General features: G+C 36.2%; 2 protein-coding genes across 8 annotated transcripts; one reads left to right on the forward strand and one right to left on the reverse strand.

Annotated features, from left to right (window-relative positions):
- Positions 1–176: 176 nt before the first annotated feature.
- LOC128891611 (nardilysin-like) lies at positions 177–8,289 on the forward strand. 5 transcript variants are annotated; one of them, XM_054151232.1, is made up of 16 exons: positions 177–396; positions 659–902; positions 966–1,195; positions 1,269–1,357; positions 1,590–1,747; positions 1,846–1,959; positions 2,057–2,252; positions 2,569–2,774; positions 2,849–3,019; positions 3,114–3,457; positions 3,635–4,135; positions 4,212–4,362; positions 4,463–4,596; positions 4,668–5,046; positions 5,122–5,635; positions 5,848–8,289. In XM_054151232.1, the coding sequence occupies exons 2-16, from the start codon at positions 756–758 to the stop codon at positions 6,006–6,008; spliced, it is 3,495 nt and encodes a 1,164-aa protein (XP_054007207.1). In that variant the 5' UTR covers positions 177–396; positions 659–755; the 3' UTR covers positions 6,009–8,289. The 5 variants fall into 5 exon arrangements, with proteins under 5 accessions (XP_054007207.1, XP_054007205.1, XP_054007206.1 ...); XM_054151235.1 differs by having other exon boundaries at positions 178–396; positions 726–902; positions 956–1,195; XM_054151234.1 differs by having other exon boundaries at positions 178–396; positions 726–902; positions 1,000–1,195.
- A 1,910-nt stretch (positions 8,290–10,199) lies between these two features.
- On the reverse strand, positions 10,200–19,074 carry LOC128891612 (constitutive coactivator of PPAR-gamma-like protein 1 homolog). Of its 3 annotated transcripts, none has more exons than XR_008460874.1 (17): positions 18,980–19,074; positions 17,847–18,235; positions 17,608–17,780; positions 17,422–17,535; positions 16,839–16,985; positions 16,399–16,765; positions 15,388–15,642; positions 14,934–15,314; positions 14,721–14,859; positions 14,509–14,634; positions 14,308–14,425; positions 13,941–14,241; positions 13,398–13,642; positions 13,107–13,235; positions 12,901–13,001; positions 10,654–12,829; positions 10,200–10,519 (listed from the first exon to the last, which is right to left on the reverse strand). XR_008460874.1 is itself a non-coding variant. In XM_054151237.1 (17 exons), exons 2-16 carry the CDS (start codon positions 18,052–18,054, stop codon positions 12,688–12,690), a joined length of 2,946 nt encoding a protein of 981 aa, XP_054007212.1. In that variant the 5' UTR covers positions 18,055–18,235; positions 18,980–19,074; the 3' UTR covers positions 10,200–12,338. The 3 variants fall into 3 exon arrangements, 2 of the variants coding, with proteins under 2 accessions (XP_054007212.1, XP_054007211.1); XM_054151237.1 differs by having other exon boundaries at positions 10,200–12,338; positions 12,688–12,829; XM_054151236.1 differs by lacking the exon at positions 18,980–19,074 and having other exon boundaries at positions 10,200–12,829; positions 17,847–18,067; positions 18,170–18,231.
- Between the last annotated feature and the right edge of the window lie 604 nt (positions 19,075–19,678).

Genomic DNA, 19,678 nt, shown 5'->3' on the forward strand with positions numbered 1-19,678 from the left:
ACCGATTCTATAGTGGCGCCATCGGTGAGAAAACGTCCAAGTTTCTATTCAAGATAGTTCCTACTATTTGTGCTAGATGGAGCCACCGATACATTTCTTTTTTAATTAATATAGTGGCGCCATCGGTGGGAAAACGCTCAAGTTCGTAGTAAAAATAGTTCTAACCTTTACAGTAAGATAGCGCCACTGATATCATTTAATTAATTAACCTTTATTTTTCATAAATGTGTAATTAATACGATTCTTTGTTTTATAACACTACAATCTATAAGTTCAGACTGTGAACCTAGTCCTACTATTTCCAATAAACATAACGAAACGTACGTAACGTGCTAAACATAATTAGGTAGGGTCCAGGTAGCTTGGTGGGCCTGGACGACGATTAACCTCTGTGATGTAAGTAAGAAGTAAGCGATAGTGTAATATCTAAACTCTGTAAAAGATAAACACTTAAATAAACTATCGTATTGAATTGACTTTTGGGTCTCAAGTGACCCCAGTCATCTTGTCAGTTTCACTAATTTTTACACGAGAGTCAAGAAACAAGGAATGTACTTTTTAAATTGTCACGAAGCACGTTTTGCAGCACCGTTTTACAGAATTAAAACTATGAAACACATAATTTACTTTTAGTTTTAATTAAGTTTGCTTCTTTTAGACGATCACCTTTTGATATTGCTCTCCTAAAAATTTTCGTTCTAATCTCACGAAACTTTTTCGATCAGACGAACGTAGAAGACCTTAGAGCGAGCTTCATGCTACAGATACATTTTCGAATAACAATTCGTTCTCCGACAACGTCCGCCTTTTATTACTGGTGCAAAAGGGACAGGGGAATTAGGCTTCATCGTAGGCCTATTAGTAGTCTTGCTGATAAGACATACCTAACGAGCGTGAAAAAGGTACACCAATGCGAGACTAGACAATCGTCTACGTTATCAATAATGCCAAAAAGATCTCTTCAGAGTCCACCTGTTAAAAAACTGAAATCTGATCAAGGTTCGAGCAATCTGATAAAAAATCTGACCACCTTAGCTAAACATAACCTCAACAACGTCAGTTCCACATCTGTCGACAAGATGCAAACTGAAAATCGGCCGCAGGAAATACCTCACGTTGTCACAGAAAAACCACGCGTCGATGTCACTTATTTAGACACACCTGTTAAATCGGAAAATGACAAGAAAGAGTACAGGTAAAACACAAAAACTACAATTCTCTATTTTTAGATTTTATTTTAAATTCTTTTTTTACCTGTGTTTGTTTAGGGTAATCAAATTAAAGAATGGTTTGACTGCTTTGTTGATTTCGGATTTGCATTCGTCCACCTGCCAAGATGATGATAATGAAGATAAAGGTAAACAGAAGACACTTAATACACTGGAAATGTTATTTCGTATTTCTAATAGCTAGAAGCTCTTTTAAATATTTAATAACAGATATCACAATTCGTTTATGTATTTTGGACTGATACATAGAAGTCCATAGATAGACAAAATGAAAAATACTTACAATTAGTTATTGTAGACTTCAAAATAAGTTTAAAAACAAATTATGCCATATATATTTATTGCTAAATATTAATATAGATGAAGAGGATGAAGAGTCGGGCAGTGAAGATGAACATGAAAGCGACGAAGATGATGACAATGATGACGATGAAGATGATGAAGATGATCTAGATGATCAATCAGATGAAGAAAAGTCATCCAGAACTTCCAAACGGTTACAAAGAGAAGAAAAAATGGTATTTGTTGTTAAAATACACGACTCAATGTTTAATTGACGTTAAATATGTATGTTGTTAATATTCTTAGAGTGCAGCAACACATATTTCTTACACAGGCAGCATGTGGTTTATGTGTGGGTGTGGGAAGCTTCAGCGATCCACTAGAAATTCCAGGTTTGGCGCATTTTCTGGAACACATGGTCTTCATGGGATCTGAAAAATATCCCCAGGTAATAATATTGTACAGGATGTTCGAGAGAAGCTCAGTTCCTGGATCTATATGCATCGCTATTATATTTTATTGTATAACAAACAATGAATTTGCAGGAAAATGAAATGGATGCATTTATTAAAAAAAGAGGTGGTTCGGACAATGCCTCTACAGAATGTGAATTTACAACTTTCTACTTTGAGGTAGAGGAAAAACATCTACTATCTGCCCTCGATCGGTTTGCTCAATTTTTTATTAAACCCTTAATGAAAAAAGATGCCATAACGAGAGAACGAGAAGCTGTAGAAAGCGGTATGTATCAATATACAATGTGATTTTAGAAACTGAGACAAGCTGTAAAATCACAAAAAAGACCTTCGTAAATTTTTTATAAGCTGTTATTGAGAAATGTAGATTTAACTTTCACAGTTGTATTCAATAAAGTTCATTACGAAACAAGAGAGGTCTATCTCTTCTGTCTCGACTCGACCATCGAGTTTTCGACACTTTCAGATTCTCGTACACCTCTGGTACCTGTGCTTGCTCGTTATCCCAATTTCTAGAATCACTCTGTATTGTAAATTCACTTGTCAATGCGATGCATAATGACATTAAATTATCCGTAAAGAATTTCAGATGGCCTTACCTGATGATTCTTATAAGAAAGAGCAATTCTTTTGTAGTTTCGCACGACCAAATCATCCGGCAACGAAGTTTAGTTGGGGTAACTTGATAACATTGCGTGATAATGTGACGGATGAAAAGCTATACGAGGAACTACATAAGTTCAGGGAGCGTCACTACAGCGCTCATAGAATGACACTTGCCATACAAGTAAATTTCACTCCATTGTATAGAATAAAAGTTCAGTTTCAATAGAATGGAGTTCAATTTTCGATTCTTGGTAGGCCAGACTTCCGTTAGACGCGTTAGAAGACTACGTGACGCAATGTTTCACGGACGTACCAAACAATGGTTTACCGCCGGATGATTTTTCAAAGTTTAAAGGCGCGGATTCTTTTGATACGCCAAGATTTCGAAGAATCTATAAAATTAAACCAGTAAACGATGTCTGTCAAGTATGTATAATTATTTCTTGACTAAAGAATTTTTAGCAGTAGGTCTTAATTTTTTAAAGATCTCAGTTTAGTAATTCTCTATTTTCTTTTGCAGGTAGAATTAACATGGTCGATGCGACCTATGCATGATTTGTATGCAAGTAAACCGCATCAGTATGTTTCATGGATTATAGGAGACGAGGGAAATGGCTCGTTGATCAGCTACTTAAGGAAAAAGATGTGGTGTCTCGATATCGTCACTGGTAACAATGAGAGTGGTTTTGAACATAGCTCCATGTATGCGTTGTTCACTTTGTCATTGATATTAACTGAGCAGGGATTTAAGCATTTGCAAGAAGTATTGAACGCTACATTCTCGTTCATAAATTTGATGCATAAAAAGGGACCGCAGAAGCGAATATTCGATGAAATTCAACAGATTGAGAATACGAGTTTCAGGTAAAATCAAGATTTAATAGATAGAAAAGTTGTTTAATATATTGGGTTAAGCCTGGGTTGAATTAGTTAATTAAACGGTAACTGATTCTCCTCCAATCACTGAGAGGTCCTGAATGGTATTAACGAATTCGATTCGATTGGAAAACATTTAACGTTAATGAGGTACTTTACTTCCAGATTTGCCGATGAAGTACCACCAGCAGAATACGTGGAAGAATTGTGCGAGAACATGCACTATTATCCCCCACGCGATTACATAACTGGTAACAAGTTGTATTTCGAATACAATCCTGAAGCTATATTAGCATGTTTGAATTACTTGACTCCGGACGATGTGAACATAATTATCTCCGATAAGAAGTTTAACGACGAAGAATTTGATAAAATCGAGCCTTGGTTCCAAACTAAATATACAGACACAGAGATACCGCAGGAATGGATAGAATGCTGGAGAACCATCGAACCATTACCAGAATTTCATTTACCATTACCGAATGCCTTTCTCACGGACGATTTTACTTTGATTCCTATACCACCAGATGTTCCCAAGTATCCAACAAAAATCTACTCTGACGATATTACCGAAGTTTGGTATCGTCCTGATCCTAAATTTCGTTTACCTGAGTGCTACATGAATTTTTATATCATATCACCTATGGCTATCTATTCGCCAAAGAGGTAAATAACAAAATAACGAGCTCTTTTTAACAGCAACGATGTTAATATGTTGTTATTATTTTTATTCGAATTTCAGCGCAGCTTTAATTGATTTATTTGTCAAGATACTGAAATGGTTATTAGTAGAAGAATTGTATCCAGCAACAACTGCACAGTTGAATTATGAGATATACACGAGCGACAAGGGTATCATGCTTAAAGTGAACGGATTTAATCAGAAACTGCCGGTAAAGAGTTTTAAATGCTGACAAGAATTATTAATACTTTTTCGTATTTTTACCTTCAACTGATCTATTTACTGCATGTAATCAACTTTTTGATTTTCAGCTTTTATTAACTACAATTGCAAAATCTATAGCAGATTGCACGACACTCGTAACAAAAGAATTATATAACGTCGTGAAAGAACAACACATGAAAAATTATTACAATACATTCTTGAGGCCTAAGAAGCTAGTTAAGTATGTAACGAATCACGCTATCTATAAGTATTTGAGAAATGTTTTAATACATTTTTATAAATTATTTTTAGAGATGCCAGGTTGTCCTTATTATTGTCGACTCATTGGTCGGCTGTCGACAGGCACGGTGCCATCAGCGGTGTAGAATTTGATGAATTTCGAGATTTCATGAAGTACTTTACCGATCACATTTACATTCAGTGTCTGGTGCAAGGTAACATGACGAAGGAAGATGTCATGAAGAACGTGCACGATTTTGTAAAGACACTGAAATGTGGACCATTACTGCCGAATACTATGCCACAGATCAGGGTCAATCAAATACCTCTGGGTTTACACTATTGTAAAATACGGAACTTCAACGAAACGGACGCGAATTCCGTTGTAGTGAATTACTATCAATCTGGTATCGGGTCTATTAAATTGTCGGTCATTATTGAGCTTCTCATAGTAAGTATAAAACATCCTATTTTTGGTCGAGTACTGTTTTATTTACTACAACTGTGATCACTACATCCTGTTTAGATGATCATGGAAGAACCCCTGTTCAATCAATTGAGAACACAAGAACAGCTGTGCTACGACGTCTTTTGTCTTATGTCTGACGCCTCCAGTATTCTTGGCTACACGATCACAGTTTTCACCCAAGTGGACAAATATTCCACGGAGCACGTGGACCAGAGAATCGAAGCTTTCCTAAGAGCCTTCAATGAAATTTTGAAGGAGACTACGGAGAAGGATTTCAAGAGCATAAAAGAAGCACTGATAAAGCAGAAGCAATGCGCCGACATACATTTGAGAGAAGAGCTCGACAGAAACTGGCCAGAAATCACAACGGGTGATTATATGTTCGATAGGATCGAGAACGAATTGATCACAATAGAGTCAATTAAGATCGACCAGCTCAGAGAGTGGATGAATGCTCATACGATCAACGGAAGCAATTTAAGAAAATTAAGCGTGCACGTGATTGGAACGCCTAAATCGACCGACAAAGAAAACAACAAAGACGTTAAGTTGCATACAGACAAAACGAACCGTGAGTATATGACAATTATATGTACTGTACCTACAGAATTGAGCACATTTATATTTAGATAACGAATAGTATTTTATCTAAATCAAGATATCTTCGATATTATTTAAATAACGCTCATACAACCCGTACTCACACGCTCGTACAACTCACCATCAATATCATTGAAACAATGAATAACATGATTTGTAGTAAATTTGAACGTTTACTTTCAGTCGACTCGAAAATAGAGAAACCTGGAAACTTGAAGTATTCATTTATCCACATTCCCAACACGGAGTGTAATAATGACACATGTCTGGTACATTACATCTCCAATGTAGAGGAATACAAACATCGTTTGTACAGCTACCCTATAAGTCACACTACTTTATGATATTGAAATGTTCTACTACATTGACAGATATATTTAAAGACATTGTTTAGCGTACAACAAAGTTGAATAAAGGCACAAAGAATGTCACAAATATTGTGTATCACTCATTATATCACCAACGGCCCTGTAAAATAATAGTTTATAAGTTTAATAGGTTTTGCTGTTATAATGTATATTAGTACGGTTCTATAAAATATCAAAATCGTTTAAAATATATAACAAAGGGAGTAATGTAAAAAGTTAGTAAAACTACATATTACAGTGGCAACGCGTGGATATGAGAAATGGAATTGAAGTTGATGTAAAATAACATTGCTTTTTTTTATAGTTCTTTTAATTGTATTCAAGACATGACAACACGTTTCAATAAATCATTATTAACTTCCGAAAATGTCAGCCAACCATCTCCAAGAACCTCTCACACGAACAGCTTTCTTACAAAACTTTACTGAAAGTTTGTTTCCTTTATTTAGAACCGTGCAGTGCGTGCCCTGCAAAGTTTTTCTTCTTCGACTCAACAGAGGATCTGTGAAACCTTAACCGATCTACTTTGCATGTGTGTTGTATAATTGCATTTCTTTTTATACAATATAAACGGAGATAAATACATATTTAAAAGAAACAAACTTAAACCATCTGGCATTGGATGGAACCTCTCTGCACGTTGGGACAAAGGAAAATGATTGTTCTTTCGTTTTCCAATACGCAACCGTTTGTTTCTTTCTGTTGAAAAAGAAAAGTGCCTTTGACCAGGCAGAGCAGTTACATTCCAAAGAACAGATTTACAGGAAAAGGTCGATGCAATTTGAATACTCTAAATTGTTACAACATCCATTAAAGTGCATTTTGCATTTAATATTTCGAATAATTATTGAATATATTGGTTTCGTTTCTTTCGTAGTATTATAGAATTGCCACTACATTTATATAATGATTACCTCCTACTTTTCCAAATATGTATCCGCTTTAAAAGTACTTTAAATGTGACTTTTTTTTAGCTTTATAATAATTTTTTGGTTGCCTCGTGTTTTCGCCAGCACTGATTCTTCCATTTCCTTTTTCATTCTATCTTTTCACACGCCTGCTCCTAAATTATTCAACAACATTCGGAATCTTCAATTTCTTTATAATTTTGCTCTATTTTTAAATACACGAATAATTAGATAGATTTCCGCGCTCAGTTTTCTGGTATCGTCCTCTTTATCGGTTTTGCTTTTAAAAACGCATTTTCTCCAATTTTCCAACTAGCAAAAGCATAGAATCAGCTCTGCTTGACACTAGACATGAATGGGGTATATGTTACAACAGTAAGTTACAATGTAGAATAATCCAACAAGAATACATCAATGTGACGGTGTGTTATAGAAAAATGCAAGAACCAAATGGGTCGGTTGTCCTGTTTTCTCCATCAGCAAATTGTCAACAAATACGGTGTAAGCGATTTTGCGTGGAAAACGTTTGCTTATCGTTCAGCTTTGAATTCTACTGTAATTATATATGAATAATGTCCGACGACAGCATTGAATTATTATACAGCAACAGTTTCAACATTTATGTGTCATACCAAGAAATATAAATGGTTTTCCAATGCTTAGCGTATTTTACATATTTTTTCTACACGATTCAAGCAAAAATCTACCCACCGACCCATACTGGTAAATAATAATATGATCACCGACAATATTATAGCGCATGAATAATGTATATTTTTTTTGTTTTCCTTTTATACTCGAAATAAGTAGTAATTATTCGTAGCATCACGGCCACTCAACGCAGAAACTCTTCGCGTTGAGGGATTTTTCGCCCAAGATTTTTCACATTTTTCCATTCTATGCGCTAACGTACGTGATCGTCAATTATTTTATATCGTTACATACAACAAAACAGGAAAAAGAGATATTAAAACAAAAATAAACATAGAATGATTATAAATTGTAACATACAATGGTTTACCCTCTGTACGCACTTGTATTTTAATCATTTACTTTTTTTTTTCCTTGTCGCTTCCATTAGCTATGAAAAATAATAGCAGAATATACTTGTTATGTAATATTTCATAAGAATATATAAGGACGGGGCCCACATACGTTTGCAGCTACATTGATAAGTGTTTTTAATTCATTACGTCTTTTTTTGGTTTTTTAGTTTATTAGATAGTTTTTATTTTACTGTCTTTGCTACCGTACTTTTAATATATCTTCTTAATAGGTATGCAAGTGAAGAAACTATGGTAAAAAGAAACTTAAAATTTAAATATCGAGCATTACATAGCAACTCATTTCGTTATCTCTCTTCCCTTCAAAGGGCTTTGACCTGCTTGTTTCTCATTAGGTTGCTACCAAGAATCTACCCGAAGCTAGACGCCACGTTTCAAAGAGAAATGAGAAAAAAACATTAAACGGTTTTAATGCCCATCAGTTGCGTGCTTCTACAGAGATACAGTGAAACAATAATATAACTCATTATCGTCATTCTCATTTTTTTGTGGCAATCATTTAAAACAAATCATTGAAATTAAATGATCCGCTCCATTTTCTTTTTTATATATATTTTTTCTATGTATATATACATATATAGTGTGGTTTTTTTTGTGAAGAGACCTAAGGCTCTACTACAAATATGATTACAAATCAAACGAAGAACAAAAAGAATAAAAAAAAAGTGAATAGTAAATAATAAAATGTAGAACAAATAACGAAGCAGCGAAGATTTTTCCTCTGTTTTCACACGGTGAGAAACGATTATTATTATTATTATTATCATCATCATCATCATTATTATTATTAGTACGTTTCAATTATAGACGCTGCATCGAACGTTAAAGTGTTCCCTAACAAAAAATAATATATAGCGATAGATAGCGTTGCGAAAATTAAAAAAAAAAGCACAAAAATCGGGGAAGTAACGCCTCGGTTTACAAAACATTGATTTGCGCATGGATGTGTGTTACGATTAAAAGAGGAAAAAAAAAAAGTAATCGCTTAAATTTACATTTCTCTCTCGTTCGACCGTTTCTCACCTATAAGCATTTATCGCTGTGCCATCAGCACTGATACACAGCGAGGAGTTAGTGGTATCTTACTTCAAAGTACAATGATTAATTTTCTGTTACCACAACGACACACAATTGTTCGAGAAGATTGTTTATAAAATGGTTTTACTTTCTAAAATTACACAAGAGAGATTATTCTTGGTTGTTTTCCCCTTTTCTGGCGGATACGTCCTAGCATAGACAAGTTTTTTTTTCGTGGGCCCCTATTTTTGCGTTATTTATTTAATTTTATGCTTTCTTTTACTCGTCTATTTATCACAACGAAAAGCAGGCACGAGTCAGGCGCGCACCTGTTCTTTATCGTCGATCATGTTACATGTAAGTTTTCATTTCATTTTTTCTTTTTTATATATATTATCGTTTGCTTTTTGCGATACTTCTGCTGTTTTCATTCAATATGGATTTCACTATTTTGTTTCTCTATCTTTCCTTTATATTCTTCCTTTTTACTTTATATTCTTTTCATGATTTGCTTCCTCGCATCATTTACTTATTATCAATATTATCATTATTAAATTATTTCTTGTTTGTTTGTTTATTGCGTTACTCATATCAGTGCAGCAGCAACTGATCATATTGTGTACATCGTGTTTGTGTCATAGTTTTCTTTCGTTACATTTTTTATTTATGCATTATCTGGCATTTTTCAGGATGATCGATCGATTTCTTACAAAGAAAATCTTCTACCTTTACACGAAAGCGTAGACTGGCATTTATTTTTATTTTTTCTTTTACTCACGAATAGTATTTTTATGTCTGTTTCTAGTTTTAATATTAACATTATGCGTTTCTGTCGTTCGTGTACGATTGACGTCGTTAATTTCGAATGTTCAAAGGAGGTACACAGTGACTCTTTTTTCCATTTTTACATGTATCGGTGTATTTCGTATGTTACTGTACTCGGAAAACAACATGTGGATGTTTCAATTGAAAATCGACGAATGATAGCGAATCATTTATCTACAAACATAGCACTTCCATTCACGAGACTTCGTTTTTACCATTCCTTGCAAAATCGTATTAAGCAATTTTCCATTTTCAAATTACATGTGGGAAAACTGTTTATTATATGCATACGCTCTTGTAGTTCGTATCGAAGCTGACATTGAGTTACGTTTTTTTTTTATAGCTCAAATTCGTTTCTCTTATCGTTTCCTGTTTTTATTCTTTTTTTTTTTTTTTAAGTTTTCAAGCAACTCAGAACTCTGAGAGCTTCGGAGACACAGAAGAATTAATGAGACTTTTTTACACATTAATCACGGATGTCAAACATATTCAACATGATACCATCATCATCTAATGCACTTCCACTTTTCTCCCCCATCTCTATCCCTCCACAATCTTAATTACTGGCTTAACGTTCTCTCTCTTTCCCTCTCTCCTGTTCCGGTTTGTTCAACCGTCACTCAAATTATATAAAGTTTCTCATTGTCTTAATGCATTTTACGCAATAACAAATCTACAAAAATATAACATTTTTTTATTCTTATCTCTCATTATATTATCTCAATAAATGGTTTTCTCTTGTTCGCTCGTTCTCTCTTACTCATTTTTAATTACTTCTGCAATCAAGACACATAACCTCTGCCTCACCTTTGCTCTTATTTATCCTTCACATTTTTTGTTCTTATTTTAATAATCGTGTTCTGTCGTGCTGTCTTGCTTCTCCGTTTTCTCTCATTTTTTTTTTTTACACATTTTATGTATATCATGCTTCATGGATAAAAGAAACTCCCCATTCTTCGAACTCCAATGATCTTTGGTAGAAAGTCTCTTCGACTATTCTACTCTATAAATAGTATTTTGTTTTTCATTTAACGTAATCGTTCCCTAACCCGGTTTACGTGGCAACCACGTGATATCCGGATATTCCTTTATGTACACCAATCACACTGTCGCTTCTAAAGTAACTATTCGTATATACAATTAAACGAGGCATACATATCTCTTAAAATATGCTACAGAAAGCGCAAATATTTTATTGCAACAATTCCAACGTGTATTTCTTCTTAGAATTTTCATTCGAAACGAGAACGGAAAAGGAAATAACGTGTTTCAGCAATATTCGTACAGACAATCATAAACTTTTAAATGGTATGCTGCTTACCGTCGCTTTCTCGAAATAAACTGAACAAATTTGCGACGCAAGTGTAGCATATTTTCTAAGCGATACCGAGGGTATCGCGAGGCCAACCCTTTTAAAGAACTGTTCGTTCTTCTTCGAGGGTCGAGGCACTTGCGAAAAGCCCCGAGGATTCACGGTTACAATTATCGTACATAAATTTGTAATTCGTCCCGAAGTCGCAAACACGCATTCTTCCCCTTTGACGCAACAGCAAATAAATATATTCGGAAGTGAAGCTGTGCGCACGAGTGCGCAACCGTTCCCCGTTCCTTCAGGTTTTTGCGCGCACGTCCACACAGCACCAATGTTGTTTAACATTCCACGTTTATATATATATACATTTTTTATGTTTTCCTAAGTTTCTCTTTCACGTTCTGACGTTCACCCATTCTTTCACGGCACAGCGATTCGCAAATAAACAACCGATTCTCTCTCTCTCTTACACACGAATACAGGCAACACGCATACGTATGAGCATTCACAACTTACACATATAATATCCTATATATCGGGAATCTCTAATCTAAATCATATATATATATAAATATATATTTTACCTATATGAAAAGCATCAGTCTCCATTTGCTAATGAATATCTCAGTATCCTGTCTCGCGTAATCTTATCTACAAAAATCATTCGACTACCTGTAATTTGGTCCATCTGTGCGTCTCGTCGGTCCGTCTGTCCATCCGTCCAAGCGTCATACTAAAATTCTCACAGGAAATCAGAGTACTGAGACCGTCAATGCGAGCATTTCATATAATACCGGAAAATATATATTTTCATTGTAAAAAAAATAATCACACTTCTTAAGAATTAAATACTTATTAGCAGCTGACGACGACTTGTTTTTCGTTTAGTAAAATTAGCGCACGCATACACTAATCAGTCGAGTTCATCCCATTGGTGATTCCGAGCGGAGTCGGCGAAACACGCTCGCTTAGCGCAAGCACGATTCTGTTTTTTCTCCTATATTTTTCTTTTGCTGTTTTTTTTTCCTTTTTCTTTTCTTTGTTTGTTTCGCTTTTTTATCTTACACACTGAATGGTACGTTTTGGCAGTGAGGACATCATATTGTGTACGTCGAAAACGGGTCTATCCTTTATATGTATGTGTTACATATCCCGACATCGTTAACCGATGTCGTGTCTCCTACATTAGTTTAATTAGTTTTGGCCCCATCAGAGCTTTAGACATTATCGAGTGATCCTGCGCGCGACATTTGAACGATCTTCCTCTTGTGCGAAACTTCCGATACGATTCAGAAAACAAATGTCTAGGTCTTTGAAGCGTTCAGAAAAAATTCGCAAAGAAATTCTGCCTCTTTTTTGTTCATTCTCTCAGATGTAAAACCAATCCAAAGCTTCCGTCGATACACATCGGAGCTTTCAGATGTCGCGTAGCGCACAATCATCCGTTACACGTATAATAAGATTTTGATTGCAGTCTTGTGTCATATCCGGGAGTGTCTAAAAGTCGATAAAAAGTGATGTATAAATACCTAATTCTCGGCAGCAACCGGAGCGACGAGCGACGCGTCGCCCTGCCCTTTTTCTATCCCTTTGCCGTTCTCCACGGCATCCTCGAATTGACCTGGCACAGGCAGTGCATCTTTTGTTGCGTTCATGTTTGGAATCGAGTCACTGGCAATAAGAACATTTATTGTTAATAAGAATGTCCAAGAACAGCAATAGATAGACATACAAACTCTTACTTGTAATCCGTTATTCCATCAACACCGTTACCTCGTCCCCTGGTATCCTTCTTTTCGACTTCTTTAGTCTTTTTAACGGTGGTCTTCTTTTTACCAGTTACCTGTAAAACAAACTCACGTTAGAGAACCCTTAACCATAAAACAGACAGTCTTAGTGATTCCCTTATAGAAGGAACGAAGCATAAAGAAAAATCTTCTACTCTCACCTTCATTTGCATTTTCTTTCCACGTCCTGCTATTTGCGTACGATTATTTCCGCGCGTTTGAAACGTAGGCCGACCCATGGGAGCAAAACCACGTGGAAGACCATACTTGAGACCGCCTATCGACGTCACCTACAACACACGCCTCAAACGGTTATGTCAGGTACTTTTAATATTTGTGAAAAATAATTGTCAACTAATATCTTGATGTAATCCTGACTGACTGTAATCCAGATCTGCTGTACATACTACTATATTTTTGAGAAAGTAAATAATACTTTTAAAATATTCTACCTGTGGAGGAAGTCGTCCACGGGGATGTCCTTGAAGAGGTTGAGGCAGGCGACCGGGTTGTCCGTAGTTGGGGCCCCACTGGCCTACGACGACTCCAGCTATCTCCAATTGACCACCACGAGACGGTATAGGACGACGCATTAGTCCACGTTGAGGCATCGTTCCACTGCCGCGGCCGCGAATCAAACCGTCATTAATTGTACAGCCAGCAGCCAAAATGTTTTGTGGCACCGAAACACGAATACCTGTTGCACAAAATCGTAATCTAAACTAAACTGTTCTACGTTACGTAACTATTTGTATGTAAACAAAATTGTATCAGTTTCGAGATTCGTAGGCTAGGAACATGTACATAAGCCCACGAAGCAACATAGCTGAATTGCTCTCCTTCCACTCCGAAAACATATCACTTAGAGGATACATGATATGCTAAGGTGTTTGGAAGGGAAAATCATATTGCCTTAAACTGAGGTTCGACTTCGGAACGTATTACGAGACTCAAGAATTTCTTAAAATCTACAATAGCAAGTTGGAGAAACGTACTTGGAGCAACGGGCATCGGTGGACGTGTAAAGACAACGTTAATACCCTCCAGTACAGCTTTTCTCATTCGTTCGACTTTCACAACGCGGTCTATATGGCCACTGCAGAGTTCCAGTAAGTTTTTAGCGATCGTGGCACGGGCTAATGTATGATGGAATAATTTCCCATCGAAGTATAACCACGGGCAGCACATTAACCATGGAATGGGTGCACCGCATGCATCGTTAGCCAAGAGAGCAGTCTCGACACCAGCCATAAATAATGTAGCTAGCTGTACTCCGCGAGATGTCACTAATGGAAGCTGTATAATAAATTTAATAAGTAAACTGCTAAAAAAAAGAAGTACGAGTTAAGTGTATCGACATACCTGAAGATCTTGCAAATATTGGGCGTTCATGAGCTCAGGTGAAAATGCTTGTGCAATGAAAACATCTAGTTCCTGGCGACGTAGAATCTTTATTTTGTCAGAAAACGACATGATATATCTGAAAAAGGAACCAGACACTTAAAATACTTAAATACTTAAAAAGAATGAACAAATTGAAATCTTGGTAGAAAAATTGATCACCTTAATACGCAAGCCATGACTAAGAGGTGTTGCGGTACGTAGGAAGTATTTAACATAAGAGGCGTGTCCGATCTCATACAGGTCAAAAATCCTCGCAGTCGACGGCGTTTGTCATCTATGCCTGTGCTGAAAAAACATTACGTATGAAATTTTTAATATCTTCAGTGAGAATCCAACGAACATCGACGTTCGAAAAAATAGAACTGTCGTACCCAAACCATAAACGTTGAATCGTAGGAACGCCCCAACCGATTTGTTCTGCCTTCACCAATTCTGGAGTCTGATATGGATTCGTCTTGGACCATACCCATTCCTTTATCACAACATCTGGGACTTCGACTTTTTCGCTGTCTACCAAACAGATCGAGAAAGTGTACCGAAAACTAGCAACTCGAGTGCATCGTTTTAGATCTGTTTCTACTCACCACCCTTCTCTTTACTCTTAGCAGCTAAATACATTCGATGGTGAAGATTGAACAATATCGCGTACACCATCTGTCTTACGGGTCTGTAGATAATGTGAATAGATGGGAATTCGCGGTGAATTTCGTCCTCCAGGAGCACCGGCAATTTAATTTCGCCAGCGATGAGAATCTGATATATATGAGGGGACATCAATCCTTTCTGATGCCTCTCAGATGCAGTACGCATCACTTCTGGCACCGTGGTCGGAATATTAGTAGTCTTTTCTGCTTGTCTAGCAGAATCGGCCGTTGCATGAGACGGTGACGTGGCGGAAGAACTGCTGCTTGAACTCGACGAACTAATTAGAAGGTTGTGTGTACCATTGACAGCGTGTCCATTACCTAAATAAAATAATATTTATTTTAGATCGCATGCAAACAATCAACGATGATTTGTAGTTCAATTTTTGTTTACTTTGTTCTTCTTCCGTCCTAACGTTATCGGCGTCTCCATGACCCTGAATACCCGGTGGATCTATCACAATTTGTGGTGCAGACTTCGCATTTGCTGTTGCCTGTTTGTAAGCGTTCAAGCTTTCACGTTCACTCTCTACCGTTTCGGATGCGAATCTAGATGTTTCCAAATTGGAATCACCTTCTGACGTCGACGGCGTTTCGGATAAATTTGACTGTGTTTGTACTGCGTTTTGTTTAGAGTCCAATTTGTGTACTGAAATAATTACAAATATAACTAAGTTGTACATGAACTTCCCTGAACATGCCTTTAAATTTGCCATTACTACTCCAAACGTGTTATATAATTCATAATTTTACTTATTCAAGCTGACGTACAATAAACGTCGCATGGAATCTAACCAATTCGTGACTTCAATTATTTAATCTCAACCAATTCAAGATAACTCAGGGACGCGTAACAAGACCGTACAATTAAAAAGGTTAAAAGATAGGATTACCTAAAGTGGCAAGTATAAATTCAATTCAGTCAATAGGTTATGAAAAAAAATAATGAGGCTAGGATCTTTTGAGTTAATTAAACATAGTACATACAGGTGTCCCAGAACAACAATTTCCTTTGGAAAAATGTCGGTGGGGGTTTCATCTTTAAATTATTAACGAAAAGCGCCGACCAACCACAGTGTCCGATTACCGCGCGCTCAGCTGCGAGAACATAATCTCGAGCCAGGACTGGCTGGTTGTTACCCCAGGTCGTGGCGTAGCCAGCTGAGCGCGCGCTAATCACGCGCTGTGATTGGGCGGTGTTTTTCGTTAATAATTCAAAAATGAAGCACCCACCGACATTTTTGCAAAGGAGTTCTGGGATACGCCGTATAAACATAGTAAACTTGCAAAAAAAATGTCTATTTTCTAAAACTTATCAAACTGTTGTATGATTTATTTGCTAAGATAATATTTTCTTCTTTGATTCTTGTAATATAAATATACAAAAATAAACCAAGCACTTTACCTCTAGTTGGTTTCACTGGCTTGTAATGCAGAAATCCTTCTTTAGTTCCGTTTATGTAGTACTGAACCGACTGCCTCAATTTGGAACACCTCGGGTCTGATAGAGATCCGAATACTTTTTGCGATGCTACATCCAATTCTACGGATGGAAGGTCCTTAACGAAACTAGCAATCGCTTTTATCGTGTTCTCCACGTTAATCTTATTCAAATTAGTGTTAACGTTCAGCTTCTTATAAAAATCAGCCAGGTCCTGTTCAGTTAAGATATAATTTCCGAGTAATGCCGCCAGCAGGCATAGCCTATCGGATGGGATGTTTAACGCTTTTAAAAGTTCTGGGAGAACATATTCCTTTGTATCAAGAGAACCCTGCAAACATATACTTGTTATTAATTCTGTGTCCGATACGTACTAAGAATACTTTCTCGATGTTACCGCGTACCTTGTATGTAAGCTTCAACTGCTCAGATGAGAAATATCTTGGAGGATCGAATGCAGCATACTCTGCATCGTCGGCGATCAAGCCGTTAAAGTTATTCTCTCGGCAATAAGCAATCACTTCTTGGTGATGGTCGTCCATGCTACATAACTGTTTAAACATAAATTAAACGATACGATACTGCAGTGTTTCTCAAACTGTAATTTCCCGCGAATCCCCTCGACAAAGAAAAACTTTTGGTGGACTCCTAAAGTAGAATTAAGTTATTACTTTTACGATAAATTTTAATACTGTATTTAAAAATATATATATACATAGTTTAAACATCTTAATTCTAACCAAATAAGTTCATATATTTTAATAAAAACTTTTAATATGTTCTTTGCTAAGATGATACAGAAAATTAGTTAGTTGCTAGGTAGCAATAAAAAATCTTTTATCGAGTAAAATGCTTTTGCTTATTCTGCTATATAACATGTTCTTTTTCTTTCAAGAACACATTCAAGACCCATGCCTAACCACAGTTTGAGAAACACCGAGATATCAGAATGAAATGTTACAAAGTAACTAAAACAAATCGACTTACAACTGTAACATTTAAATGCCGCAAAGCCATACGTAAACTGGTTCTCAGACATACCGGCGGAGTCCACCATATTTTTGGTGGTGGAGTACCTTTTGTTGAAATGTGTTTTAATACCTGTAAACATCACCATCTAAAGTTATGTAGATTTCACGGTATATCTAAGGATTCGAATTAAATGCGACTTACATTGTTTACTTTAATTCGGACTTGCAATTGATTTTGAATCCAGTCTGCAAGTCGTGGAGATTCAAAACATCCATTGAAGAATACAGCTAGTTCCAAGCCTGACATTTCGGTTGCTTGTATGAGGACTGCTAGGAATTGTAACATTCTGTTCCATTGGCCTCCACAAGCCCAATCTAAAGTATAAATATCATTAATATCACATTTATATGAGCATGAAAACAGTCAAAATGTATATATACCTGAGAAGTATCCTCCATATAATCTATCTAAACAGCACTCTCCATCCAAGACTAGTCTTAATTTCCCAGCATGCAATTGCTGGGATTTTCCAACACGATTCTGCTGTCTCTGTGTAATCGAACGTGCTATTTTTAACAGATCTACAGGTACGGATCCTCCTTGTACATAGTTGTTATCCAGAAAAATTTGCAAATCTTGAATGCCCATTTTGCCCAAGATTCTGTTTATGATGTACAATTACGAGTTAAACTTGTTTAAGTTTTTTTATATAATGTTACACTTTTTTTTTATCAGTTTATAAGTTGTAGGTAAAAATGTTTACTTAGTGTTTTGCTTTAGATATTTTTACGACATGAAGAAATCTAGTTTCAATTTCAATAATTTCAACCTGCAACAAATAATATCAGTCAGTCAAAGAAATCATTGAATTGAAATGTACAAAGTTGTCATCATTTGTGGTTGTTAATTGACTCTTTTGTTGTTTGGTACGTTGAATGTACAAATTAGGTAGAAGTTGTGAAACTATTTGATAGCACTAAATTATATACTATCTTTGTATTCCACGGATCTATTTAATGACAATTTTGTGAAACCAGAGAAACGATTTAAAAAAGTAGATAAAAAATAAATTCAGCCACTATTTTTGCATCAGATATCGATGATTTAGATAGCACGCGAAAGCAGAGATTCTCTTCGCCAAACATCGTCGATTAGTTAGGTTACGAAAGGGTCAACGAACACACAAGTCAAGGAAATTTGTCATATTCGGAACAGAAGTATGCCGACGCCATTTATTTTGTTTATATGTGGTCGTCGGAATATCAGCGAACAGTTCTTTTCTCTCTCGACGAAACATTCTATCCGGTTGAGACGATCGGTACGGTACAAGGGAGAAGAGAACGGTCGGTTGAGATCTTTTCCCAGTCGTTTCTCGGTTAATTAAACGTGCCCGAGAAAGAGGGACTGCTTCATAAGACCGGCATGGCGAGAGAGGTCTTCGTTCCTTAGCGTGAAACTCGACGCAGAGGAATTCGCGCGGTTTCGCGACCAGTTCCCTTTTACGAACGACACCGCGCGAATTCGAACGGATTTACTCCAAGTAATTTCGTCCACAGAACACGACGATACTTACGTTAAATTAGCGATAATCATCGTGGCCCCAAAGAAACACAAAACACACGGGCTTTCAGAGTAGGTGACGTCGGATTCGGAAACGGAAATGAGCGCTCGGCCGCGCTCGGATACCTACGCTGTTTGTCCTGATTCCACGGGAATCAAGCGACTTCATTGGTCCGCAGTTTGGCATGGACTGCGTCTGCCGGAAACGAGCAACTTGGCATTGTTTTGCAAATACGAATCCTGGAGATTGCAATCAGAACTCGATCAGGACAAGTTAAAGGAAAGAAATGATAAGTATTTTGAATTATAAAAGTTTTGTTTTATGGAAGTCTTGGTTTAAGAGAAACGAATAGTTATTATTATAAATTGTTTTCAAGTTAATAATCGTTTCAACTACACGAAAGTGATTATTGACGCGATATACCATGATTAATTAGTTTTGGTGATCCTGATTATTTTAAATTTTATATAATAATTGTCAAATTTTAATTTTCCAAGGAACTGGAATAAAATTTGTAGGATTTTAGAATGCTCTTCTCATTCAGAAATGAAATGTAGGATAAGGAAGCACAACCTAAAGAAAACAGAAGTAAATTAGTTTCGAGATTAATTGTTTTGAGTTGTACAAATAAATTTTAACACAATTAAAGTTTTTATTTAAGGAGATTGAGTTATACTGGTCAGAATATAATGAAAATTTCATATGATTTGT

Source organism: Hylaeus anthracinus, unplaced genomic scaffold (assembly GCF_026225885.1).
Source record: "Hylaeus anthracinus isolate JK02 unplaced genomic scaffold, UHH_iyHylAnth1.0_haploid 12002, whole genome shotgun sequence".
In the NCBI taxonomy this organism is placed as follows: domain Eukaryota; kingdom Metazoa; phylum Arthropoda; class Insecta; order Hymenoptera; family Colletidae; genus Hylaeus; species Hylaeus anthracinus.

Coding starts and splice junctions, on each gene's coding strand:
- LOC128891612 (XM_054151237.1), bottom strand. CDS start 18,054: ATGGGCATTCAAGATTTGCAAATTTTTCTGGATAACAACTATGTACAA. Junction 14,635..14,720: donor ATTCAACGTTTATGGTTTGG/GTACGACAGTTC, acceptor ATGTTTTTTCAG/CACAGGCATAGATGACAAAC. Junction 14,426..14,508: donor GTCATGGCTTGCGTATTAAG/GTGATCAATTTT, acceptor TTCCTTTTTCAG/ATATATCATGTCGTTTTCTG.
- LOC128891611 (XM_054151230.1), top strand. CDS start 756: ATGCTACAGATACATTTTCGAATAACAATTCGTTCTCCGACAACGTCC. Junction 1,358..1,589: donor TGATGATAATGAAGATAAAG/GTAAACAGAAGA, acceptor ATATTAATATAG/ATGAAGAGGATGAAGAGTCG. Junction 3,020..3,113: donor CAGTAAACGATGTCTGTCAA/GTATGTATAATT, acceptor TTTCTTTTGCAG/GTAGAATTAACATGGTCGAT.